The sequence below is a fragment of the Engystomops pustulosus genome, chromosome 1, assembly GCF_040894005.1.
Source record: "Engystomops pustulosus chromosome 1, aEngPut4.maternal, whole genome shotgun sequence".
NCBI classification, from domain to species: Eukaryota; Metazoa; Chordata; class Amphibia; order Anura; family Leptodactylidae; genus Engystomops; species Engystomops pustulosus.
Genome location: NC_092411.1, coordinates 18,467,149 through 18,491,703, shown reverse-complemented (window position 1 = coordinate 18,491,703; position 24,555 = coordinate 18,467,149). Strand labels below are relative to the sequence as shown.

The 24,555-nt window shown below is 45.2% G+C and overlaps 1 protein-coding gene across 1 annotated transcript in view; it reads left to right on the top strand.

The window, feature by feature from the left end:
• Positions 1-24,555, top strand: part of ADAMTS12 (ADAM metallopeptidase with thrombospondin type 1 motif 12) — a 348,163-nt gene that overhangs the window by 279,575 nt on the left and 44,033 nt on the right. Inside the window, exons 17-19 of the mRNA XM_072134459.1 lie at positions 11,626-11,752; positions 21,705-21,915; positions 23,092-24,177. Coding sequence (XP_071990560.1) covers positions 11,626-11,752; positions 21,705-21,915; positions 23,092-24,177 — 1,424 coding nt within the window. The remainder of the gene's footprint in view (positions 1-11,625; positions 11,753-21,704; positions 21,916-23,091; positions 24,178-24,555) is intronic.

Below are 24,555 nucleotides of genomic sequence, written 5' to 3'. Positions count from 1 at the left end.
CCATATATTAGCGAATCCGGGCACATGTTACTCTGGGGTTATGGAAATACAGTGCAGCGAAGAGAATCGATCTACGGAGCCTGAGAACAACCACTACAGAAAAATGCTGAAAGGTGAAAAAAATCCAATAAAATCATCATGTACCTTAAAGGAGTATTCCATCGGGTGGTAGAAATTTCTCCATACATAGTCAATGTACCAATAACAGGGCTAGGACCCTCCTTTGGATAGCCAATAGTCTCCGTTTGTGCATTCTCAAGACCTCTTTGCATGTAACAAAATGGCCATCAAAGAATACGCATCATGTGAAAGTCCAAGACACGCCCCCCTGAATGAAATTTAATGATATCATGAGCATGTGACCTTCTCCAATAAATTAAATTGATCACATGGTTATGACATCATCAAAGGCCCTTTAACCTACCAACATCATAACAAGGGGAGTGTCTTGAAGTAGCAAATCACGAAGGACACACGGCAGCTATATAAAATTTTTGGCCACAATAGTAGACTGGATTCAAAAAGTTTGGCCAAAGTAGAGGTGTAATGAAGTGAAGCAATGGCTTGGAAGGACAATGACAGCGAGCCCTAAGGCTAAACTCTCTTCCTGGCAGTCCCTTCCTAATTGCCCCATCAACTTTGAGCAGTAAGTGACAACTGATCGACATTCCCTTCCTATGCCAAAGTGCAAACATGGAGACAAAGACTGGATAATACAATAGAAGAGTAGGAGACAAAAAGAACCAAGAGAACAATGCAAAAAGAATTGTTAGGCAAAACGGATTGTCAGAAAACAGACAGAGGGTCAAGAAATCCAAAATCCGGAAGTTAAGATAAACTCCAAAAAACAACTTATAATATCAGAGTCCCGTTCCAGAAGGTGATTGGGCCAGTTCTCTGCCATCCAAACAAAGCGGATCAACAGGGGAGGGGAATTAGTGGAGGAAGATTCTGTCTAAATTATCTTTTAGCAACCCAGGAGGAAAATACACAGGACACAGATGGATGTGCTGGAAATCAATAAGGCTTCTAGGATAGGAATAAAGCAGTGTTCAGACTAGTAAGGACAGATTATAGCCTAAGAACAAAATCACACTGATCAGCACATTCTGAGCTGTATTTTACAGACAGAGGATGGCGCTGAAGCCCAAATGAGCACAGATCCGGGCCAGGACTCAAGGGGACTCAAAAATACTGGTTACAATAAGCCATAACTTAAAAATAGTGGCCATGAAAAGTCTGCAACCTAGGAACATGTGTGCCAATTTTTCAATTCAAAAATACTACCATCTACTGTCTCACTATGGATAACTATAAACTATGAAATCCATCTTCACTCATCATCTTGAGTAATGGTGTGTTACTCACATGAGTGTGATTACCCCCATCACATGTGGAGGCCCCACGTAAGATCTGGGATCATGGCACACTTCATTACTCCACACGCTCCACGGTGTCTGACGATGACATTTACTAGTAATGATGAACTGTGATGAGGAGATGGATGAAGGTGAAGGTGGAGGTCTCCTCCAGGCTCATCAGTGGGGTGCAAGCCCTTTCTGGATTCAGGGTGATTGCTTGGATTAGACACATATAGATACATACTGATGTAAATATATACAGAGTGATCAATATATAATGTAACACGCATAATACATGCAGAGGGTATTTGCACCACGTGTATGTGGAGATAACATAAAAAGCTATAAGATGTACTGCAAATACAAACCATCTCCCACATCACCTCACAAATAAAAGCAGCATTATGTATTGTAGGGGAATATATAAGCTTTTGTTACATACCCTTCCTGTTCCCCAAAAATCTTTTTGGAAAAAGTTTTCAGTTTTCATTTTTATGCAAATAAGCTTATTGGTGCTGGGAACAAGGCCATCGCTGCTGGTGCACAGGTTCTCTCATTTCCTACTGAGCTGTCTGCTGTGAGATAGGAGGTGGCGCTGCTGAGGAAGGCGTAAGCTGTATTAGCCCGAGCTTGCTGCTGTGAGATGGGAGACAATGTGGCAATGTTAGGAAGAAAAGCAGAAATAGTGAGCTATATAACACTGAGCTGTATAAGACTAAGCTATCTGCTGTGAGATCAGAGGGGGCAGTAGTAGTAAGCTACACTAAGCTGTCTATTGTGAGTTGGGAGGAGGTTCGCCTGAGGAACGCTTAAGCACTATTAAACTGAGGTGTCTGCTGTAAGATGGAAGGAGGTCCGCCTGAGGAAGGCTTAAGCCCTATTAGACTGAGGTGTATGCTGTGTGATGGGAGGAGGTGCACCTGAGGAAGGCTTAAGCCCTATTAGACTGAGGTGTATGCTGTGAGATGGGAGGAGGTGCACCTGAGGAAGGCTTAAGCCCTATTAGACTGAGGTGTATGCTGTGAGATGGGAGGAGGTGCACCTGAGGAAGGCTTAAGCCCTATTAGACTGAGGTATATGCTGTGAGATGGGAGGAGGTGCACCTGAGGAAGGCTTAAGCCCTATTAGACTGAGGTGTTTGCTGTGAGATGGTAGGAGATGTGTCTGAGGAAGGCCTAAGCTAACCTTATTAGATTGAGGTGCCTGCTGTGAGATGGTAGCAGGTGTGCCAGAGTAAGGCTTAAGCCCTATTAGACTGAGGTGTCTGCTGTAAGATGGTAGGAGGTGTGCCTGAGGAAGGTTTGAGCTTTATTAGACTGAGGTGTCTGCTGTGAGATGGTAGAAGGTGCACCTGAGGAAGGCTTAAGCCTTAATAGACTGAGGTGTCTGCTGTGAGATGGGAGGAGGTGTGCCTGAGGAAGGCTTAAGCACTATTAGACTGAGGTGTCTGCTGTAAGATGGAAGGAGGTCCGCCTGAGGAAGGCTTAAGCCCTATTAGACTGAGGTGTCTGCTGTAAGATGGTAGGAGGTGTGCCTGAGGAAGGTTTGAGCTTTATTAGACTGAGGTGTCTGCTGTGAGATGGTAGAAGGTGCACCTGAGGAAGGCTTAAGCTTTAATAGACTGAGGTGTCTGCTGTGAGATGGGAGGAGGTGTGCCTGAGGAAGGCTTAAGCACTATTAGACTGAGGTGTCTGCTGTAAGATGGAAGGAGGTGCCTGAGGAAGGCTTAAGCCCTATTAGACTGAGGTGTCTGCTGTAAGATGGTAGGAGGTGTGCCTGAGGAAGGTTTGAGCTTTATTAGACTGAGGTGTCTGCTGTGAGATGGGAGGAGGTGCACCTGAGGAAGGCTTAAGCCCTATTAGACTGAGGTGTTTGCTGTGAGATGGTAGGAGATGTGTCTGAGGAAGGCTTAAGCTAACCTTATTAGATTGAGGTGCCTGCTGTGAGATGGTAGCAGGTGTGCCAGAGGAAGGCTTAAGCCCTATTAGACTGAGGTGTCTGCTGTAAGATGGTAGGAGGTGTGCCTGAGGAAGGTTTGAGCTTTATTAGACTGAGGTGTCTGCTGTGAGATGGTAGAAGGTGCACCTGAGGAAGGCTTAAGCTTTAATAGACTGAGGTGTCTGCTGTGAGATGGGAGGAGGTGTGCCTGAGGAAGGTTTGAGCTTTATTAGACTGAGCTTTCTGCTGTGAGATGGTAGGAGGTGTGCCTGAGGAAGGCTTAAGCTCTATCAGACTGAGCTGTCTGCTGTATGAAGTGGCACAGCTGAGGAAGGTGTGAGCTGTTTTAATCTGAGCTATCTGCTGTGAGATGAGAGGGGTATGGCTGAGGGAGAAACACAGCAGTTGTAAGCTACATTAGACTGTGCCGTCTGCTGTGAGATGGGAACGGCTCATCTTCCGGACTTCCAGGATCTTGTAGCAGGGGCCAGTGCATTGATTCTCTGAATCATGCTCACATAATGGTGAGAGAGCTCTGCTATATACAGCCATATATATACAAATCGCCTCTTATAGCGAATAGGACATTTTTAATAAATCCCTTTTGGGTAAAATTATTTTAGTCTTTTCATAAATATATTGGGGCTCATTTACTAATGGTCCGTCTGACGCATTTTCGTCGGGTTTCCCAACGATTTCCGATTTGCGCCGAATTACCCCGGGATTTTGTTGCATGCGATCAGATTGTGATGCATCGGCGCCGGCTTGCACGCAACACAAATCAGGGGGCGGTCCGTCGGACAACCCGACAGATTCGGACAACGCACAGGATTTAACATTTAAAATTGTTTCGCAAGACAAGCACTTACATGCACCGGGAAGAAGCAGGTTAACTCTGGCGGACCTTGGGGCAGAAGCGACGGATGCAGGAACTCAGGCGCAGGAGCTTGGTGAATTGCGGCGGAACCAAATCCTCATCGGACATCGCGCCGCAGGATTGCGACAGGACCGGGTGAGTAAATCTGCAACAATGTGTACATAGCCTTAAAGCAAAGTTCCGTGTCCAGTTCATCATCTTTGACCAACTGTTTGCTCGTGCGATACTTGAAGGGGACCCAATATGCTCCTCACTGGGATAAGATTCTAGTTAAAGTCCCACCATATACAGGTACAGTAGGTGTCGGTCCTGTGATACGCTTTGTACTTCCAGGTAACTCTCTTCTTATCTCCTAGCAACATACACAAAGGTCTGATTACACATCTCTCCAGGGACAATACCTAACATTGGCTGCATGGTATGTATGGTCATAGCTGCTGATAGGTTCCCTTTAAACTAAACCATGATAGTGTTTACTGGCATATGGCTGATTTGCCAAGATGGGATCCCAAAATTGAGACGAGGTAAGTATGTTAGGTATGTTAGGATGAATTTACTCTTGCATATCTTCATACCCCTGGCTGTGCATGTGGTCTGAATCAATTAAAAACACAACTATTTTTATTCTTTATTATACACCCTTGATGGGGATTTAGCAATTCCATCCATTTATACTAAATGATCTGCGACCGGTTGATGGTGTCTTCTTGCTGTGGGCAGTTATGCAGCCTGTACTCCGCATCCGTAATTTTACAGATTTTTTTAAGTTTTGATAAAGGAACAAGGTAGAACTAGTAGAAAGAACCAAGGTAATGTGATTGGAAAGTACATTGGACCTGCAGTGCACATGTTTATGCTGTGTATCAGCGAATCCGGGCACATGTTACTCTGGGGTTATGGAAATACAGTGCAGCGAAGAGAATCGATCTACGGAGCCTGAGAACAACCACTACAGAAAAATGCTGAAAGGTGAAAAAAATCCAATAAAATCATCATGTACCTTAAAGGAGTATTCCATCGGGTGGTAGAAATTTCTCCATACATAGTCAATGTACCAATAACAGGCCTAGCACCCTCCTTTGGATAGCCGATAGTCTCCGTTTGTGCATTCTCAAGACCTCTTTGCATGTAACAAAATGGCCATCAAAGAATACGCATCATGTGAAAGTCCAAGACACGCCCCCCTGAAATTTAATGATATCATGAGCATGTGACCTTCTCCAATAAATTAAATTGATCACATGGTTATGACATCATCAAAGGCCCTTTAACCTACCAACATCATAACAAGGGGAGTGTCTTGAAGTAGCAAATCACGAAGGACACACGGCAGCTATATAAAATTTTTGGCCACAATAGTAGACTGGATTCAAAAAGTTTGGCCAAAGTAGAGGTGTAATGATGTGACGCAATGGCTTGGAAGGACAATGACAGCGAGCCCTAAGGCTAAACTCTCTTCCCGGCAGTCCCTTCCTAATTGCCCCATTAACTTTAAGCAGTAAGTGACAACTGATCGACATTCCCTTCCTATGCCAAAGTGCAAACATGGAGACAAAGACTGGATAATACAATAGAAGAGTAGGAGACAAAAAGAACCAAGAGAACAATGCAAAAATAATTGTTAGGCAAAACGGATTGTCAGAAAACAGACAGAGGGTCAAGAAATCCAAAATCCGGAAGTCAAGATAAACTCCAAAAAACAACTTATAATAAGCACAGGTGAAATGACAGGCAAACCTTTTTATAAGATATCAGAGTCCCGTTCCAGAAGGTGACTGGACCAGTTCCCTGTCATCCAAACAAGGTGGACCAGCAGGGGAGCAGTGTTAGTGGAGGAAGATTCTATCTATCTAATTTATTTTTTAGCATCCCAGGAGGAAAATACACAGGACACAGATGGATGTGCTGGAAATCAATAAGGCTTCTAGGATAGGAATAAAGCAGTGTTCAGACTAGTAAGGACAGATTATAGCCTAAGAACAAAATCACACTGATCAGCACATTCTCAGCTGTATTTTACAGACAGAGGATGGCGCTGAAGCCCAAATGAGCACAGATCCGGGCCAGGACTCAAGGGGACTCAAAAATACTGTTAACAATAAGCCATGACTTAAAAATAGTGTCCATGAAAAGGCGGCGACCTAGGAACATGAGTGACAATTTTTCAATTCAAAAATACTACCATCTACTGTCTCACTGTGGATAACTATAGACTATGAAATCCATCTTCACTCGTCATCTTGAGTAATGGTGTGTCACTTACATGAGTGTGATTACCCCCATCACATGTGGAGGCCCCACGTAAGATCTGGGATCATGGCACACTTCATTACTCCACACGCTTCACGGTGTCTGACGATGACATTTACTAATAATGATGAACTGTGATGAGGAGATGGATGAAGGTGAAGGTGGAGGTCTCCTCCAGGCTCATCAGTGGGGGTGCAAGCCCTTTCTGGCGTCAGGGTGATTGCTTGGATTAGACACATATAGATAAATACTGATGTAAATATATACAGAGTGATCAATATATAATGTAACACGCATAATGCATGCAGAGGGTATTTGCACCACGTGTATGTGGAGATAACATAAAAAGCGATAAGATGCACTGCAAATACAAACCATCTCCCACATCACCTCACAAATAAAAGCAGCATTATGTATTGTAGGGGAATATATAAGCTTTTGTTACATACCCTTCCTGTTCCCCAAAAATCTGTTTGGAAAAAGTTTTCAGTTTTCATTTTTATGCAAATAAGCTTATTGGTGCTGGGCCATCGCTGCTGGTGCACAGGTTCTCTCATTTCCTACTGAGCTGTCTGCTGTGAGATAGGAGGTGGCGCTGCTGAGGAAGGCGTAAGCTGTATTAGCCTGAGCTTGCTGCTGTGAGATGGGAGACAATGTGGCAATGTTAGGAAGAAAAGCAGAAATAGTGAGCTATATAACACTGAGCTGTATAAGACTAAGCTATCTGCTGTGAGATCAGAGGGGGCAGTAGTAGTAAGCTACACTAAGCTGTCTACTGTGAGTTGGGAGGAGGTTCGCCTGAGGCAGGCTTAAGCACTATTAGACTGTGGTGTCTGCTGTAAGATGGAAGGAGGTCCGCCTGAGGAAGGCTTAAGCCCTATTAGACTGAGGTGTATGCTGTGAGATGGGAGGAGGTGCACCTGAGGAAGGCTTAAGCCCTATTAGACTGAGGTGTTTGCTGTGAGATGGTAGGAGATGTGTCTGAGGAAGGCTTAAGCTAACCTTATTAGATTGAGGTGCCTGCTGTGAGATGGTAGGAGGTGTGCCTGAGGAAGGCTTAAGCCCTATTAGACTGAGGTGCCTGCTGTAAGATGGTAGGAGATGTGCCTGAGGAAGGTTTGAGCTTTATTAGACTGAGCTTTCTGCTGTGAGATGGAAGGAGGTGTGCCTGAGGAAGGCTTAAGCCCCATTAGACTGAGGTGTCTGCTGTAAGATGGTAGGAGGTGTGCCTGAGGAAGGTTTGAGCTTTATTAGACTGAGGTGTCTGCTGTGAGATAGTAGAAGGTGCACCTGAGGAAGGCTTAAGCTTTAATAGACTGAGGTGTCTGCTGTGAGATGGGTGGAGATGTGCCTGAGGAAGGTTTGAGCTTTATTAGACTGAGCTTTCTGCTGTGAGATGGAAGGAGGTGTGTCTGAGGAAGGCTTAAGCCCTCTTAGACTGAGGTGTCTGCTGTAAGATGGGAGGAGGTGTGCCTGAGGAAGGTTTGAGCTTTATTAGACTGAGGTGTCTGCTGTGAGATGGTAGAAGGTGCACCTGAGGAAGGCTTAAGCTTTAATAGACTGAGGTGTCTGCTGTGAGATGGGTGGAGATGTGCCTGAGGAAGGTTTGAGCTTTATTAGACTGAGCTTTCTGCTGTGAGATGGAAGGAGGTGTGTCTGAGGAAGGCTTAAGCCCTATTAGACTGAGGTGTCTGCTGTAAGATGGGAGGAGGTGTGCCTGAGGAAGGTTTGAGCTTTATTAGACTGAGGTGTCTGCTGTGAGATGGTAGAAGGTGCACCTGAGGAAGGCTTAAGCTTTAATAGACTGAGGTGTCTGCTGTGAGATGGGTGGAGATGTGCCTGAGGAAGGTTTGAGCTTTATTAGACTGAGCTTTCTGCTGTGAGATGGAAGGAGGTGTGTCTGAGGAAGGCTTAAGCCCTATTAGACTGAGGTGTCTGCTGTAAGATGGGAGGAGGTGTGCCTGAGGAAGGTTTGAGCTTTATTAGACTGAGGTGACTGCTGTTAGATGGTAGGAGGTGTGCCTGAGGAAGGCTTAAGCTCTATTAGAGTGAGCTGTCTGCTGTATGAAGTGGCACGGCTGAGGAAGGTGTGAGCTGTTTTAATCTGAGCTATCTGCTGTGAGATGAGAGGGGTATGGCTGAGGGAGAAACACAGCAGTTGTAAGCTACATTAGACTGTGCCGTCTGCTGTGAGATGGGAACGGCTCATCTTCCGGACTTCCAGGATCTTGTAGCAGGGGCCAGTGCATTGATTCTCTGAATCATGCTCACATTATGGTGAGAGAGCTCTGCTGTATACAGCCATATATATACAAATCGCCTCTTATAGCGAATAGGACATTTTTAATAAATCCCTTTTGGGTAAAATTATTTTAGTCTTTTCATAAATATATTGGGGCTCATTTACTAATGGTCCGTCTGACGCATTTTCGTCGGGTTTCCCAACGATTTCCGATTTGCGCCGAATTACCCCCGGAATTTTGTTGCATGCGATCAGATTGTGATGCATCGGCGCCGGCTTGCACACAACACAAATCAGGGGGCGGTCCGTCGGACAACCCGACAGATTCGGACAACGCACAGGATTTAACATTTAAAATTGTTTCGCAAGACAAGCACTTATATGCACCGGGAAGAAGCAGGACCGGGTGAGTAAATCTGCAACAATGTGTACATAGCCTTAAAGGGGTATTCTCGTCTCGGCATTCACATTCAGTTTCATTAATCTTCCATTTATAAACATTTCTTCAATTGGATGTTATTAAAAAAAATGTTTCTGTGTGAAGATAATTTCCCATAAACATAGCCATGTTGTCCCTTAGAAACGAGATAGCTTCCTCGGTTACGACCACGTCACATTTAGGCAGCAGTGGCCAGACATGCACTATTGAGCCCTGCCTGACCACCTGGATTCAGCGATCATTACTAAAGGACGGCTCTGGGACATGTAGTAATTCTCAGATATTTCATATACAAAACCTTTTTGTTTATTTGTGGAATCCCTTCAGCAGAGGTGGCCATATCCGAGGAAGCTATCTCGTTTCTAAGGGACCAAATCACTACATCTATGGAAAATTAACTTCACACAGGAACATTTTTTTTAATAACATCTAATTGAAGAAATGTTTATTAATGGAAGATTAATCAAACTGAATGTGAATGCCGAGACGAGAATACCCCTTTAAAGCAAAGTTCCGTGTCCAGTTCATCATCTTTGACCAACTGTTTGCTCGCGCGATACTTGAAGGGGACCCAATATGCTCCTCACTGGGATAAGATTCTAGTTAAAGTCCCACCATATACAGGTACAGTAGGTGTCGGTCCTGTGATACGCTTTGTACTTCCAGGTAACTCTCTTCTTATCTCCTAGCAGTCACTCTGTAGTGTTTCTATGAATCGCCACTTGTTATGTACGGCTGTGACCAGGATTATTTACATAGTGTTTGTTTGCACTTTGTTCTGCCATTTTTCATCCTGTACAGATACATTATGTATCCATTTTTATGCCGGTCACAATGTCTACTTAGCAATGTTATGTTTCCAGCAAGGTCAGCCTCGGCGCTCCGGCTCGGATTGTTTCCGTCATGCTTTATGTATGTCTGACTTTACCTTCATTTTTCTTGGCTTTCTTGATGTTTGTTCCATGGCTGTTGTGGTGGTGAGAGTCTAGTTTAAAGGCAGGAGCTCTATTAGATGTGCTGCCTCCAAGGCCGAAGCCTCACACATAGAGAATACAGACTTGATATTTGTAATTTTATGAACTATAATAGTATCCCGCTGCAGAATAATAGTATCCCGCTGCAGAATAATAGTATCCCGCTGCAGAACATTGCTACATGGTGAGAAAGGCAGAAAAATAACGTTATCCACGATTCATCCACAAGAAACCTTCAGTGTTAGATGGCACAAAGTAAAGGTTTATTATAGAAACATCAACTTCCTTAAATCTTTACACTAAGTAACAATGATACAATGTAACAATTACAACACAGGACGTGCCTGTCACATCGGTGAGGTGGGATAGTCATAAGATACGGTCATATATCAATCAGTAGGGCACCCAGTCCTTGGCCGGTCAGGTTCTTCATTGCATATGTGGAGTCACGTTACCCATGGGATGGTGCCTGAGCCGTAAGGTACCTATTGTACCGAAAAGACACCCACTTAAGTTTGTCTGCATTGCACCTCCACACATTGGGGCACATTTACTTACCAGGTCCCTGTGCGATCCCCGATCTCGAATGTCCGACGAGGATGAACTCTGCCGCAATTCACATAGATCGTGACCCGGATATCCTGCATGTGTCACTTCCCCGCTCAGGTCCTCCGGAGTTAACCTTCTTCTTCCAAGTGCTTGGCTTGTGATACAATTTCAAAATTAAATCCCGTGCCAAGTCCGAATCAGTCGGAAATCATCGGACTATCCGACCAAAGTGCGGCCGCAGGACCCTTAGTAAATGAGACCCATTCTCTCCCTGTTGAACACATAACTAGGAACCCAGTATAGTCCCTGTCCATTCAGCTATCTTTACTAGCTATGGCGCCTTCTCCTTTAAGAGGTGTCCTCTATAGGTATCCAGTTTTTTCTTCCCCGGCAAATCATTTGTATTTCCTATGTCTTTTCTTGGGAAGGTTCCTGAGCAATATGATACCTAGTGGTATCATAAAAATCCACAATAGTTTATATTATGTGCCCACACGTGCCATGCACACCATTATGGTAATGGATGAACTCTTGAGCTCAGTTTTATGGAGGACATGAAGGCAGACAGACTGGGGCAGGGCGTTATATTGCTGGGTGGTATGTTATATACTGTAGATGCATATGGATGATATTGAATGCTAAATACATGAGCGAGTCAATTCCATAATGTAGGATTGCAAGACAAAGAGAAGAGGATGAAGGTACAGGGGTTTAATTTTATTAGACATGTATCTGGGGGCGTAAGTACAGTGGTAGCAGCCGTAGCAGCTGCTATGGGGCCCACAGTGTCAGGGGGGCCCCATCATCCGACCTGATACACTAAAAAGTGGAGGATGTGCCTCATTATATACATATTATGCTGCACATTGTACATCATAATATGTATACAGCTGATTTGTCCCTAGTCCAATAGGCAGATTATGGTCACTTTTAGTGGGGAAATTTGGGTTATAGACAACTCAAAACTCTGTAATATTCTTGTATCTTCCCCTCAGGAGTCCAGCGCCAGGTGGCCCGATGTGTCAGCAAGGGGAAAGGAGTGGTGAAGAACACTTACTGTGATCCAAATGAGCAGCCAATGACAAGGCAGAAGAAGTGCAACCTACAGGACTGCCCTGCCAGGTAAGTACACAAGTATAATGACATCCTGCACTATATATCGCTCACACAGGCATAGCACCATTTATAAGGTTGTGTATGTATCTGACTGTGTACAAGCAAATGAAATTGAGCTGCAGTACCAGGAACAGCCACAACAATCTGTATGGTGCTACGACTGAAAAAAGTACTGCCCTGAACTTGGCACTGTCCTTTCTAATGTAGTCAGGATGGATAAACCTATGACTCTACAGTGGTCTTATCCAATAGTCCTACAAGAAATCCTACAGTTGCACAATAGTCCTACAATAAAAATCCTATGATCCCATTTAGAAAAGGCGTAGTACGTAGCATTTCTATCGTGGACCTTAACGTAAATCATCAAGATTTTAATAGTTGTCATACACAGGAATTCTATTCTATTTTTGCCTTACATAAAAATTCTTAATTCCAAAAAGAAACCTTTCAATTGTACAATCCTTTGGAAGCCCTACACGAAAATCTTTGGTCTACATTCGTCTTATACAAAGAAATTTATGATGGTCCTATAAAAATTTTTATGGCTATGACCATCTAACATTAAACTTCTTCGGGCCTATGGTGGCAACACATAAAATCCTATAGTGTTACGGCGATCCTATGCAATGGTCCTGTGGTCTTATGATAGTCCTTCACAGAAATTCTATGGTCCTACACTAATATCATGGTTCGACAGAGAAATTCTATGGTTCTGCTCCATCCTATGGTCCAGTCTAACCGCTATACTTAGGGGTTAGTCTTATGGTGTGTTTGTCTCATGGTGGTCCTACAGAGAAATCATATGGTTCTTCTCCAACATATGGTCCAGTCTGACCACTATAGTTAGGGGTTAGTCTTATGGTGTGTTTGTCTTATGGTGGTCCTACAGAGAAATCCTATGGTTCTGCTCCATCCTATGGTCCAGTCTAACCACTATACTTAGGGGTTAGTCTTATGATGTGTTTGTCTTATGATGGTCCTACAGAGAAATCCTATGGTTCCTGCTCCATCCCATGGTCCAGTCTAACCACTATACGTGGGGGTTAGTCTTATGGTGTGGTTGTCTTACGGTGGTCCTACAGAGAAATCCTATGGTTCTGCTCCATCTTATGGTCCAGTCCAACCACTATACTTAGGGGTTTGTTTTATGGCGTAATTGTCTTATGGTGGTCCTACAGATAAATCCTATGGTTCTTCTCCAACATATGGTCCAGTCTTGCCACTATACTTAGGGGTTAGTCTTATGATGTGTTTGTCTTATGGTGGTCCTACAGAGAAATCCTATGGTTCTGCTCCATCCTATGGTTCAGTCTAAGCACTACACTTAGGGGTTAACATGTAAGCAGGAAACGATGAGATGCCACATTAGCGTCACGTTGGCGTTTGCATTGACAGGATTAATCTGTGAGCGCTGAATTTCAACGAGACATTTGTGCTGCGTTGCTCGATGACTCGGCTCCGGCTTCATCTCTTCGGGAGTCAATAGCATGAATAACTTTCCATTAGTTTGCATTTAGTGGCGACAGAACAATGCGAGCATCTGGTGCCGGGCCGGTCATGCAGCACGGTACATCGCTTTCTGTATTGTCACTTTACCTTTAATGAATGATAAATCATGTTTCAAGCATGTAGCAATCCAGTATAGGATTTCATTGAACATAATCCATCCAGCACAGCCATATTTGTAGGGGTTGTCACTGGGGAAGATAGGATATTGCAATGTCCTCTCTGTATCAGAGGGGGCGCTGTTTTTACTTTTACCTGGTGCAAAGAGTTAAACCGCTTAAGTCCCACAGAGGTGACCAATCATTGGTGGCACGCGAGAGCGGATACATCAGATGCATAAGTCCCTTGACTCTCAGCTAGTCATATCCTGCCCTGTAGATGGGTGATAAAGATTTGAGATTGAGATTTGAGAATTTTGAGAAAACTCCTCCAAACTCCAAAAGTTTACAGTTATCTCCCTGTCCCAGGCCGTAGACTCTTGTAGTTTATTTCAGCCATTCTACTGGGGGATATTTGGTGTCTAAGCAAAGGCTTTCTAGCTTACTGATTCCTTATTTTGCTGCTTGTTTCCTCTGCTTTGACCTTGGCCTGTTTTTCTCCTTCTGAGGAAGTCTCCTTGAGAATATTGGAGAAAATGGGCTCAGCCTACCCTGACCTTGAATTGTCCACTGACCACATCTCTGTCTGTTCCGTATCCCATCACCAGTAAGTTCCCTGTGGAAGGGAGGAGGGTTTTCTGTGACTTTGGGCCCCTTCTCCTCCTTGGGACCCCCCTGGTGGCGGCCCTGGTTGTATCTCAGAATTTCTTTAGATGCCTAGGTCAGTACTGGGGTTAATTTCGACCACCAGAAAAAAAAAATTCTGGAGTCTGGAAACAGACCCTGGCAGACTCCAAATTGGGTTGTTTATTTTTGGACTTCCAGGATCCGGTATTGTGTTTGGAGCCTACTGAAGGATACTCTGGTTATCTGGTGAGTCCATCTTACACTGGCTGTTACTTAGCTGAGACTACTACAAGAGGTAGCGACCTGGTGGCTTCCTTGTAACAAGTCCAGGAATGGGGGTTGAAGGGTGAAAACCAAGGATCCCCCTTAATCAAATCCATAAGCTATAAAATATGAAACATGCACCAACTATTATAGAAAAAAACAGTTACCACAATACATACAAAAGGATTTTAAAATGTTAATTCAATATTCGTGATCCATAACGGAACCAATGAAGCGAGAGAGCGCTGAAAGATTTTAGATCCATAAAATGATTCAGACTTATTGGATTACTGGAGTGTGTAGAGACGCTGTGCCGGAATATTTCTCATCAAGCAGCGTTCACCTCGGAGGGAGATGCCGATAGAAAAAGTAATGTGATGACGCATTAGACAGCACTTCATTAAAATACACTCGACGATGAGTGTTACATCAGATTGGGAGATCGGTTTCTTAAATTGTGGCGGTTAATGAAGAGCGAACAATATGTCTCCACGATGGATCAGGAACAAAAATAAATGATGTGTTGATGAACGTCATTTATAACCTACAATTTAGGAGCATCCCCAATTTCTTTTATATCTCCCCTCCAACTTATTATGTACCCCCCTCAACTTATACCAACCCTTCTGTATTCCATTCACCTTTATGGACCCCACCTCACCTTATGCCCCTTTTGGAAGCTCAGCCCACCTTATGCCCCCTTTTGGTATCTCCCCGCACCCTATGCCCCCTTTTGGTAGATCCTCCCACCCCGGGCCGGCACCAGCACTGGGCATATCTGGGCAAGTTGCCGGAGCCCAGAACTGCTGAGGGCCCCACATAAGGCTGTATATAAGGAATCCATTGGAGTGAAGGGGGCTTATATTAAATAATCGTGAGGGGGGCTGTTTGGGATGATAAACTAGGGAATATTTTAGGGAATAGGAGACTGTTTTAGTTTCAGAATTTTTAATACCATGCCATGAGAGTTCACTGCAGAGAGAGCTGAATCCTACTGTCAGGTTCCCTCTAAGAGCTTTATCTCTATATTTTAGGAAATTTCATGTTCATTTCTCATTTATCTTCCGTTGAATTGAATTTCCCCCATTATCTGGTATTTATCATTCCGTAATACAGATTTATGACATAAGCGGTAAATATGATTACACCCGGGGTAACGCTTTAAACATTATCCAATAAAATCTAAACTCCCAGAAATGGAACGTGAAGATACAACAAGAATCGCCTGCGTCCATCATCCTGGTTTTGGCCGGATTCTGCTTTTACTCTGTGCGTTAATTATAAGTAATGAGAATGGACGTTTCAGCCTAAATTGCACCGTCACAGCCTTTATTGGCTCGAATTTGTGTTTTTTATGGTCAAACCTGTTTTGTGTCAGTGGTAACAAAGTTATCCTTCAATTCTTTCAGTTCCAGTTTGTGGAGACATTAGAAGTGGATACAAAATGTTACATAGTTGTAAAGCTCTGCATGTCTCATATATATACAGTAGATGATTACAGGTCTGGGTGGACACTGGGTCCTGCCACAAGGGGGCAGAATAATATTACACAGAGGTTACTAATGGGTAGTGCACCTCTTAGTAAAACACTGATGACTTATAGACATGCTACTACAATACACTTGAAGACACTATGGGGCAGATTTACTTACCCGGTCCTGTCGCGATCCCGCGGTGCTTTGTCCAACGAGGATTCGGGTCCAGCTCGATTCACTAACATTGTACGCCCGAGTTCCTGCATGTGTCGCTGCTGCGCCGAGGTCCGCCGGAGTTCACCTGCTTCTTCCTGGTGCATGTAAGTGCTGATCTTGCGACACAAATCCTTTTTAAAATTCTGCGGTTTGTCCGAATCCGTTGGGTTGTCCGACGGCCCGCCGCCTGATTTCTGTCACGTGCAATGCCGACACCGATGCGCCACTATCCGATCGCGTGCGCCAAAATCCTGGAGCAATTCGGCGTAGAACGGAAATCGCCGGGAAACCTGACGAAAGTGCAGCGTTCTAACCTTTAGTAAATGAGCCCCTATGAGATGAGGCCAATCATTGTACTGAGAGAAGCAGGATGAACATTTTAATGCATTGCCACCATCTGAGAGCACACACACGGGGCTAGCACCTCTATATGAAGACAATTGTATCCAGTCCAGACAATGCTCTGTGAGCTAAACAGCCTGGACTGATACATTGGGGGTCTTTTACTGAGGCCCGATTCGCGTTTTCCAGACGTGTTACCCGAATATTTCCGATTTGCGATGATTTTCCCTGTATTGCGCCGGGATTTTGGCGCACGCGATCGGATTCTGTCGCATCGGCGCTGGCATGCACGCGACGGAAATCGGGGGGCGTGGCCGAATGATAACCCGATGGATTCTGAAAAACCGCCGCATTTAAAAAAAAAAAAAAGTGTTGCGGAGCTTGCACTTACCTTCACTAGGAATAGGCTGGTGAACTTGAGTGCGTTCCGATGCTCTTCAGCGCAAACATCGGAGGAACTGCCTTAATGAATCCTGGCCGGACCTGAATCCACAGCAGAGAACGCGCCGCTGGATCGCGAATGGACCAGGTAAGTAAATCTGCCCCATTATAACAAACCAGCAGAGAGATCTGTGCAGCTGCTGCTTATGTGTTTAGCTCACAGAGCATTGTCTAGACTGGATACAATTGTCTCCATTTAGAGGCAGCGAGTCCTGCTCTCAGCTGAGAAGTGGAGACAATTGTATCACATCAGTAGCTGCACAGATCTCTCTGCTGGCTTGTTGAAATGTATCAGTCGGGAGTCCAGGCTGTTTAGCTCACAGAGCATTGTCTAGACTGGATACAATGGTGTGCTAGTTACAGCTGAGAGCAGTATTAAGACACAACATAGCAGAACACAGTAAAACATGGCTATTTGTTCTCTACTAGCACCACACAACCAGTTTACCCAGTACAATCCCTTTAAGCTTTATTTATATAACCCCCTGAACCTCCTGAATTTGGGATAAAGGGATTTGGCTGTGTTCCGGTAGTTTATCCACTTTGGCTGTGCCGCGGTGTTATCTGGAGATACATGAGATACAATTCTGTTTGTTTTCCCTGTAATGTGTTTTGTATCCAGGAGAGCAGAGACGTCTATTTTATAAGATGAAAAGAGAATCCGAGAAATTGTGATCCATCTGCGCAGCTAATCTCAGCCGCGGCTCCGAATAGTTTGCCGCAGTTGTTTATACTGCAGAAGGTGCTCCGCACCTCAATGTGATCCTCATAGTTATTACAGAGGGTACTAGGGCCAAAAACTTCTAAAGAGGAATCCTGAAAAGCAAGTTAGATACAGATTTAGGAAAGGTAAACTTAACACTTAAAGGGATTGTCCCAAGTTTTACTTCTATCCTCTATCCAGATTTCAGAGATTTGTGTTCTACAACTTCCTGCACTCCCATCTCCAATCATTGTATGTACAACCTCCATCTCCAATCATTGGTGTGAACCAGACCGGCAGATTTTTTGATATCCCCTATTATGTGTATAGCATTTATAGAGGAGTGTTATACTGCAATTGGAAGCTCAGCAATGAGAGGAGAAGCAAATATCCTGGTTATATCACTACTAGGGGTGACTGACTCGTCTATGTCCTGCCCCGACATCATCACACCAGCAGGGGGCAGTGTGTCCTCCTATCACTACTAGGGGTGACTGACTGTCCTATACCATGGCTCCCCACATCATCACACCAGCAGGGGGCAGTTGGTCCTCCTATCACTACTAGGGGTGACTGACTGTCATATACCATGGCTCCCACATGATCACACCAGCAGGGGGCAGTGTGTCCTTCTATCACTACTAGGAAAATAACTGCTCTATGTCATGGCCCCCACATCATCACACTAGCGGTGTGTCCTCCTATCACTGCTTGGGGTGACTGACTGTCCTGTACCATGGCTCCCCACATCATCACACCAGCAGGGGGCAGTGTGTCCTCCTATCACTACTAGGGGTGAGTGACTGTCCTATACCATAGCCCACACATCATCACACCAGCAGGGGGCAGTGTGTCCTCCTATCACTACTAGGGGTGAGTGACTGTCCTATACCATAGCCCACACATCATCACACCAGCAGGGGGCAGTGTGTCCTCCTATCACTACTAGGGGTGAGTGACTGTCCTATACCATAGCCCACACATCATCACACCAGCAGGGGGCAGTGTGTCCTCCTATCACTACTAGGGGTGAGTGACTGTCATATACCATAGCCCACACCTCATCACACCAGCAGGGGGCAGTGTGTCCTATCACTACTAGGGGTGACTGACTGTCCTGTACCATGGCCCCGACATCATCACACCAGCAGGGGGCAGTGTGTCCTCCTATCACTTGCTCTCACATAATCCCTGCCCTGTCTAGCAGTCAATGATCTCTCAGCAGCAGGTACACCCCCTAGATGTAGCCTCTGTGAATCTTTTTATAGAGCAGTCAGGGGGCACTTGACTTTTACACCATCCTGTGTCCGGCCACACTTGTAATCTATAACATCCGCTCTATAATAGAACATCTAATTTATAATAACTGCCTGAGACATAACTTTATGCAAAGTTATCAATCATATCAACCATTTCTATCTTCCTTTTTATGTGAATTAATGTATCACCCAGTTACCAATGGAAGCAATGGCTGCACTGGGACACGGATTCCCTTTCCCACACATTGGCGTTTAGTCTTTGTGCATATTTCGGATGTCATTCCCCTGTGTCATATTCTGTGATGGATCCTGGTCTTCCACCTGCTGGATTGTTCCGATCTCTCCGTGCTCCCTCCTGATATCTCCCCCCACCTCGCCTGATTACAGTCATTTTCTGATGAGAGACCTTCTCAGCGGCTGTGAGCTCTACACTATCAGATCGGATTGACGCGCACAGGACGCGGCAGTCACAGGTGTCACCTGCAGCAGGGACGAGGCTTCTGATGGTAAAATATCACCACGGAAGGAAGATTTCATCACATTTAAAGGGAAAACGCTGTTCAGAAAAATTAATTGTAACAATAGTGTAAGAGAAATCATTCAGTTGATCAGAATCTCTGCTGGACGATCTTCTTTCTGACACCCAGGTGACCCAGATCTGTCGGACATGCAGGCGCGCAGCACCATAGTAAACGTGCACCACGCATTTTACATTGTTTACATTCAAACCCCTCATTACTGATCACTTGGGATTCAGTTAAAACACATGCAATCAGAATAAGCCCCTTCCCGTTCAGATTGAATCACGTTTCAAAAAGGCAATTTTTCTGGAAAATGTGAACATAGAATCTAAGCGCAGGAGTCTCCAGCATCGTGATAAATGGTGGCTACGCCATCTGGGCACTTCTATGACAGGTCTAACATCCATTCAGGCGCAGGCTATAGGCAGTGCGCGGACCCAATGCACCACCGGGTGCACCAACCTTCACACCCCTCCACGACCTCTTAGGCTACATTCACACTGCCGTTGCCCGCCCGTACTGTACCGTAGCGGGCAACGGCAGTGCGCGGGGAGAGGAGGAGGAGGTGAGCGCAGCTCACCCCTGCCCGTCTCCATAGGAAGATATGGCGCACGGCGCCGTATTACGGGAAAAGATAGGACATGTCCTGTCTTTTTCCCGGGTATGGTGCGGCACCGTACCGCTCCCATAGGGCGCCGTGCGCCCATTGCCGTCTGTGGAGGACGTATATCGGCCGTATATACGTCGGCCGTATATACGTCCTCCATAAGGTCGTGTGAATGTAGCCTTAGTGTAAAGGGGAAAATAGGTGCAAACCCCGGGCAGTATGCTGGGAATTGTGCCTATTCCAGGACTTGTATAACCCTAAAGGAGGAAGGTTGTGTTTGTATTCTATAAAGTTAGAGGAAAAGGTCTATCTGTCATGTCTATCCATCCATCCAGCGCTCAATGGGGCACATTTACTAAGGGCCGTGCGCCAGTTTTCTGTCGGACTTTGCATGTTCTTTTTAGTACAAACTACTTACGCTAATAAAGTGTCCGCGCCATATTTGTGTCGTTCCGGTGCTCAGTTGGAACGGGCACCAAATTTAAGATTCAAAGACAGAATTGTGTCACACTCCATGTTAAATGTGAACCAAAAAAATAGTTGGTGCCCTCTGTTGGAGCAGTGCAGGGGGCGCCAGATTCATAAAGAACGTGTGCCACACACCCAGAATCTGGCGCCCCCTGCACACTACACAGGACACTGCACATAGTACACACTGCACTGTTCTTAGTAAATGTGCCCCAATCACCCATATTTATCAGTGCTAGTGCAGTCTGTACCATGTGCAGTTGCCTGTGGAGTGTGCAGGGGGCGACACATTCATCTAAACTGGTGCCCGCTGTTTATGAATCTGGTGCCCCCTGCGCTGCTTGGGGAGTGTGCACCATATTTGTTGGTGCACTTTTTTCATGCTGCAGACAAGCAAAGAAAAAAGTGGGATTTGGTGTTGTGCCCTTTTGCACATCCCTTTCAGGTAGGTAGTTTCAGTACTACTATTGATTCTATTTGTAAAAAAGGTACTATGCTATAGGAGCGCCCCCTCCCTCTCTGTTATACTGTACATATTAGGACAGTGACAGTGACCGTTTTCCTCAGCAGCAGCCAATCACAGGTTCCTGCAGATGTACACTCCTCCCCCTGTGTTCAGTGGGGGTGTTCCATTCACTATGGAATAATAGGCCCACATTTTTTCTACTTATTTTGTTGCCTGTTTTGCTCTGGTTTTTTTTCTATCAATATATCCGTCTATCTTCTATCTATCCATCTCTCTACTTGTGCTATGTTTGCAGAGTGTTAGGGGAGAAGGAGTTGGTCACAGTGGGGCACATTTACGTATCCGGTCTAGTCGCGATCCCGCGGCGCGTTGTCTGACGATGATTTGGGTTCTGCCGGCATTCACTAAGATCGTGCGCCTGATATCCAGCAGGTGTCGCTTCTGCACTGAGGTCCCCCGGGGTTCACCTTCTTCTTCCCGGTGCATGTAAGTGCTTGATCTTGCGACACAAATCGCTTTTTAAATTCCGCTTTTGTTCCGAATCCGTCGGGTTCCGAATCCCCCCCGCCCCCGATTTCTGACGCGTGAAAGCCGGCGCCAATGCGCCACAATCCGATCGCCTGTGCCAAAATCCCGGGGCAATTCAGCGCAAATCGGAAATATTTGGGAAACCCAGCGAAAGTGCGGCGCTCGGACCCTTAGTAAATGAGCCCCATTGTTATAGCCAATGACAATCTGATTGGTTGGGGGTCGGGTTCCTCCTCATCGTCGTCCTGCCACCCAATCATATGTCCATAGGGTGTAATAAATCTATCTATAATGTATTTTTATATCCCTCTATTAGGACATTCCGAGTAGATGTGGAGGAGCCGCCATTTATTACCTCAAATCTCACAAGATGATAATTGTGTTTTTAGCTTTTGGTGAGATGTTATATGACCGGGCATCTCCTATAATGTCTTTAGGTGGTGGACCGGGGAGTGGCAGGAATGCTCCGCTACCTGTGGTCCTACCGGAGAGAAGAAGAGGACGGTCCTGTGTATCAGAACAGTGGGGAGCGATGAGCAGGCCCTGCCATCGGGGGACTGCCACCACCTCACCAGACCCAAGAGCTACTTCTCCTGCAACCGAGATATATCATGTCCATCCGACTGGTCAGTGAGCAACTGGACTCAGGTAATATATAGCATTCTGACACTGCTGTGCTCTGATCTCTGCAAGAACTACAGCCGGGCTTACGTATTGACCCTGGAGAGACCTTTGTGTATGTTGTTAGTAGCAGCAGGACTGTGATTTATGGATTTCAATTCCAGGATTGTAGCTTCTCCGAATGCATTGGAGGTCTTCACACTGCTATGGATTTGTATTCGGGGATTGTAACATGTTCAAGTGCACTGTGGGTGTGTCCTTTATCCTCACACAGCTGTGCTCTGTGCATTATGCAGACAGCGTTATGTATTGTCCCGGAATGGATGTGTTATTATTCCTTTGAGTATGTTGTTAGTAGCAGCAGGTCTGTGAAATATGGATTTGTATTCTGAGATTGTAAAATCTTCAAGTGCACTGTGGGTGTGTCCTTTGTCCCCACAGATGTGCTCTGTGCATTCTGCAGACAGTGTTTTGTATTGTTCCTGGAGGGATGTGTTATTATACTTTTGTGTATGTTGTTAGTAGCAGCAGGACTGTAAAATATGGATTCATATTACAGGATTGTTACTGCTCCAGATGCATTGGGAGTGTGTCCTTGCACTGTTATTCTCATATTTCTCTGCAGCCAGTGTTAGGTATTGTCCCTGGAGAGATGTATAATCATACCTCACACTGCTGTGCTCTGTGCCCTCTACAGTCAGTGTTAAATGAAGAGATGTGTAATCATGCCATTGTGTATGTTGTTAGTAGCAGCAGGACTGTGCTTTATGGATTTATATTCCAGGAGTGTAGCTTCTCTGAATGCATCGGAGGTCTCCACACTGCTGTTCTCTGTACCCCCAGCAGCTAGGAACATGTACTGTCCCTGGAGATTTGTATAATCATACCTTTATGAATGCTGTTAGTAGCAGCAGGACTGTAATATATGGAATAAAATTCCAGAATTATGGATTCTCCAAGTGTACAAAAACGTGTCCTCACACTGCTGTCCTGTGTTCAGTCAGTGTTATGTATAATCCCTGGAGAGTTGTATAGTCAGACCTTTGTGTATGTTGTTAGTAGCAGCAGGACTGTGAAATATGGATTTATATTCCTGGATTGTAGCTTGGGATGTGTTCTCACGCTGCTGTGCATTTATAGAAGTATACTGTATTCATTTCTGCGTATCATATAAAGCTTTACAAATTCTCCTTTCCGTTTCAGTGTACGGTCACCTGCGGCGGCGGAATACGAACCCGTAATGTAACATGTCCAAAATATAGCAATGACTCATGTGACCCATCCAAGAAACCTTACTCTAAGGCTCTATGTGGCCTTCAGCAGTGCCCACTCCAGAAAACATCAGGGCAACTTCCTCTCAAATACAAGAACCTCCAAACAACCTTCAAAATCTACCCCAAGATCACCGACGGATCCAAAAAACGTTTCATCCTCGTAAAAAAGAATCCCAAACATCTTCCTTCATCTACCAAAGCTCCCAAGGACATTGTGGAGACCACAGCAATATCTACTCCAGCTTCTCAGCTCCCACCTCTCAACTCTATCGAAGACGACTTCCAAGTCTACGACATCCCCAATTCCACCCACTTCAATGTGGTCTACAAGTATAACTTTGTCCTCGTGTCCAATAATAAGAGGAAAGGGAGCGGGAATTTGACAAAAATTAGTCCAAACTCCAAAGAAGTGAATGAGACCCTCAATGTAAGCACGGACAATGTCACTCGAAGCGACCTGGACTTGGTCTACAATGTCACCAACTTTCCACCCAACTCTACTACCAAGGTCCCAAAGATAACACCAAGGTACGACTTTTTGACCCAAGAACCAGAGACCCGGATGGACTTTGAGGAAAGCGACGCACCTACCGAGGAGCCGGATATCTACTCTGACGCTGAAAATAATAATATCATCGAATCAAGAAGCAAGAGACACAAGGGTAGGCTGAAGGTTCACCAGGAGAACCAAACATCCACCATAGACCTTCCAGAATCATCAACTCAGATCATGTTCACGACCGAGACCTCCAGAGCTCATAGCCTGGTGACTACTGATAGTCCACCCGAAAATACGTCATATGAGGACTTCACTGAGCAGGACCCAGATCTGATACACCTGGCCAACCATGATCAACTTCCAGGACCTGGTCTAAATATCTCTGAGGACTTGTCTCCTGACATGAATGAGACCTATAACAGCAGTATGAGGAATGCCACGGCCAGCGGGAACGTGTCCAGGTCATCTCAGAATAAGACAAGACGGGTGTACTGGATAGTGGGAGACTGGAGCGAGGTAAGAAGGATCATTGCAAACTTTGCAATACACTTTGTGCTCAGCAGCTCCTGTTCTATAACATGAACCCTGCAGATAGGACACTATGTACAAACTGCTCAGCTCCTCCTGCTCTATAACATGCTGCCTGCAGGAGGGCACTATGTACAAACTGCTCAGCTCCTCCTGTTCTATAACATGCTGCCTGCATATAGGACACTATATACAAACTGCTTAGCTCCTCCTGGTCTATAACATGCTGCCTGCATATAGGACACTAAGTACAATCTGCTCAGCTCCTCCTGTTCTATAACATGCTGCCTGCGTATAGGACACTATATACAAACTGTTCAGCTCCTCCTACTCTATAACATGCTGCCTGCAGATAGGACACTATGT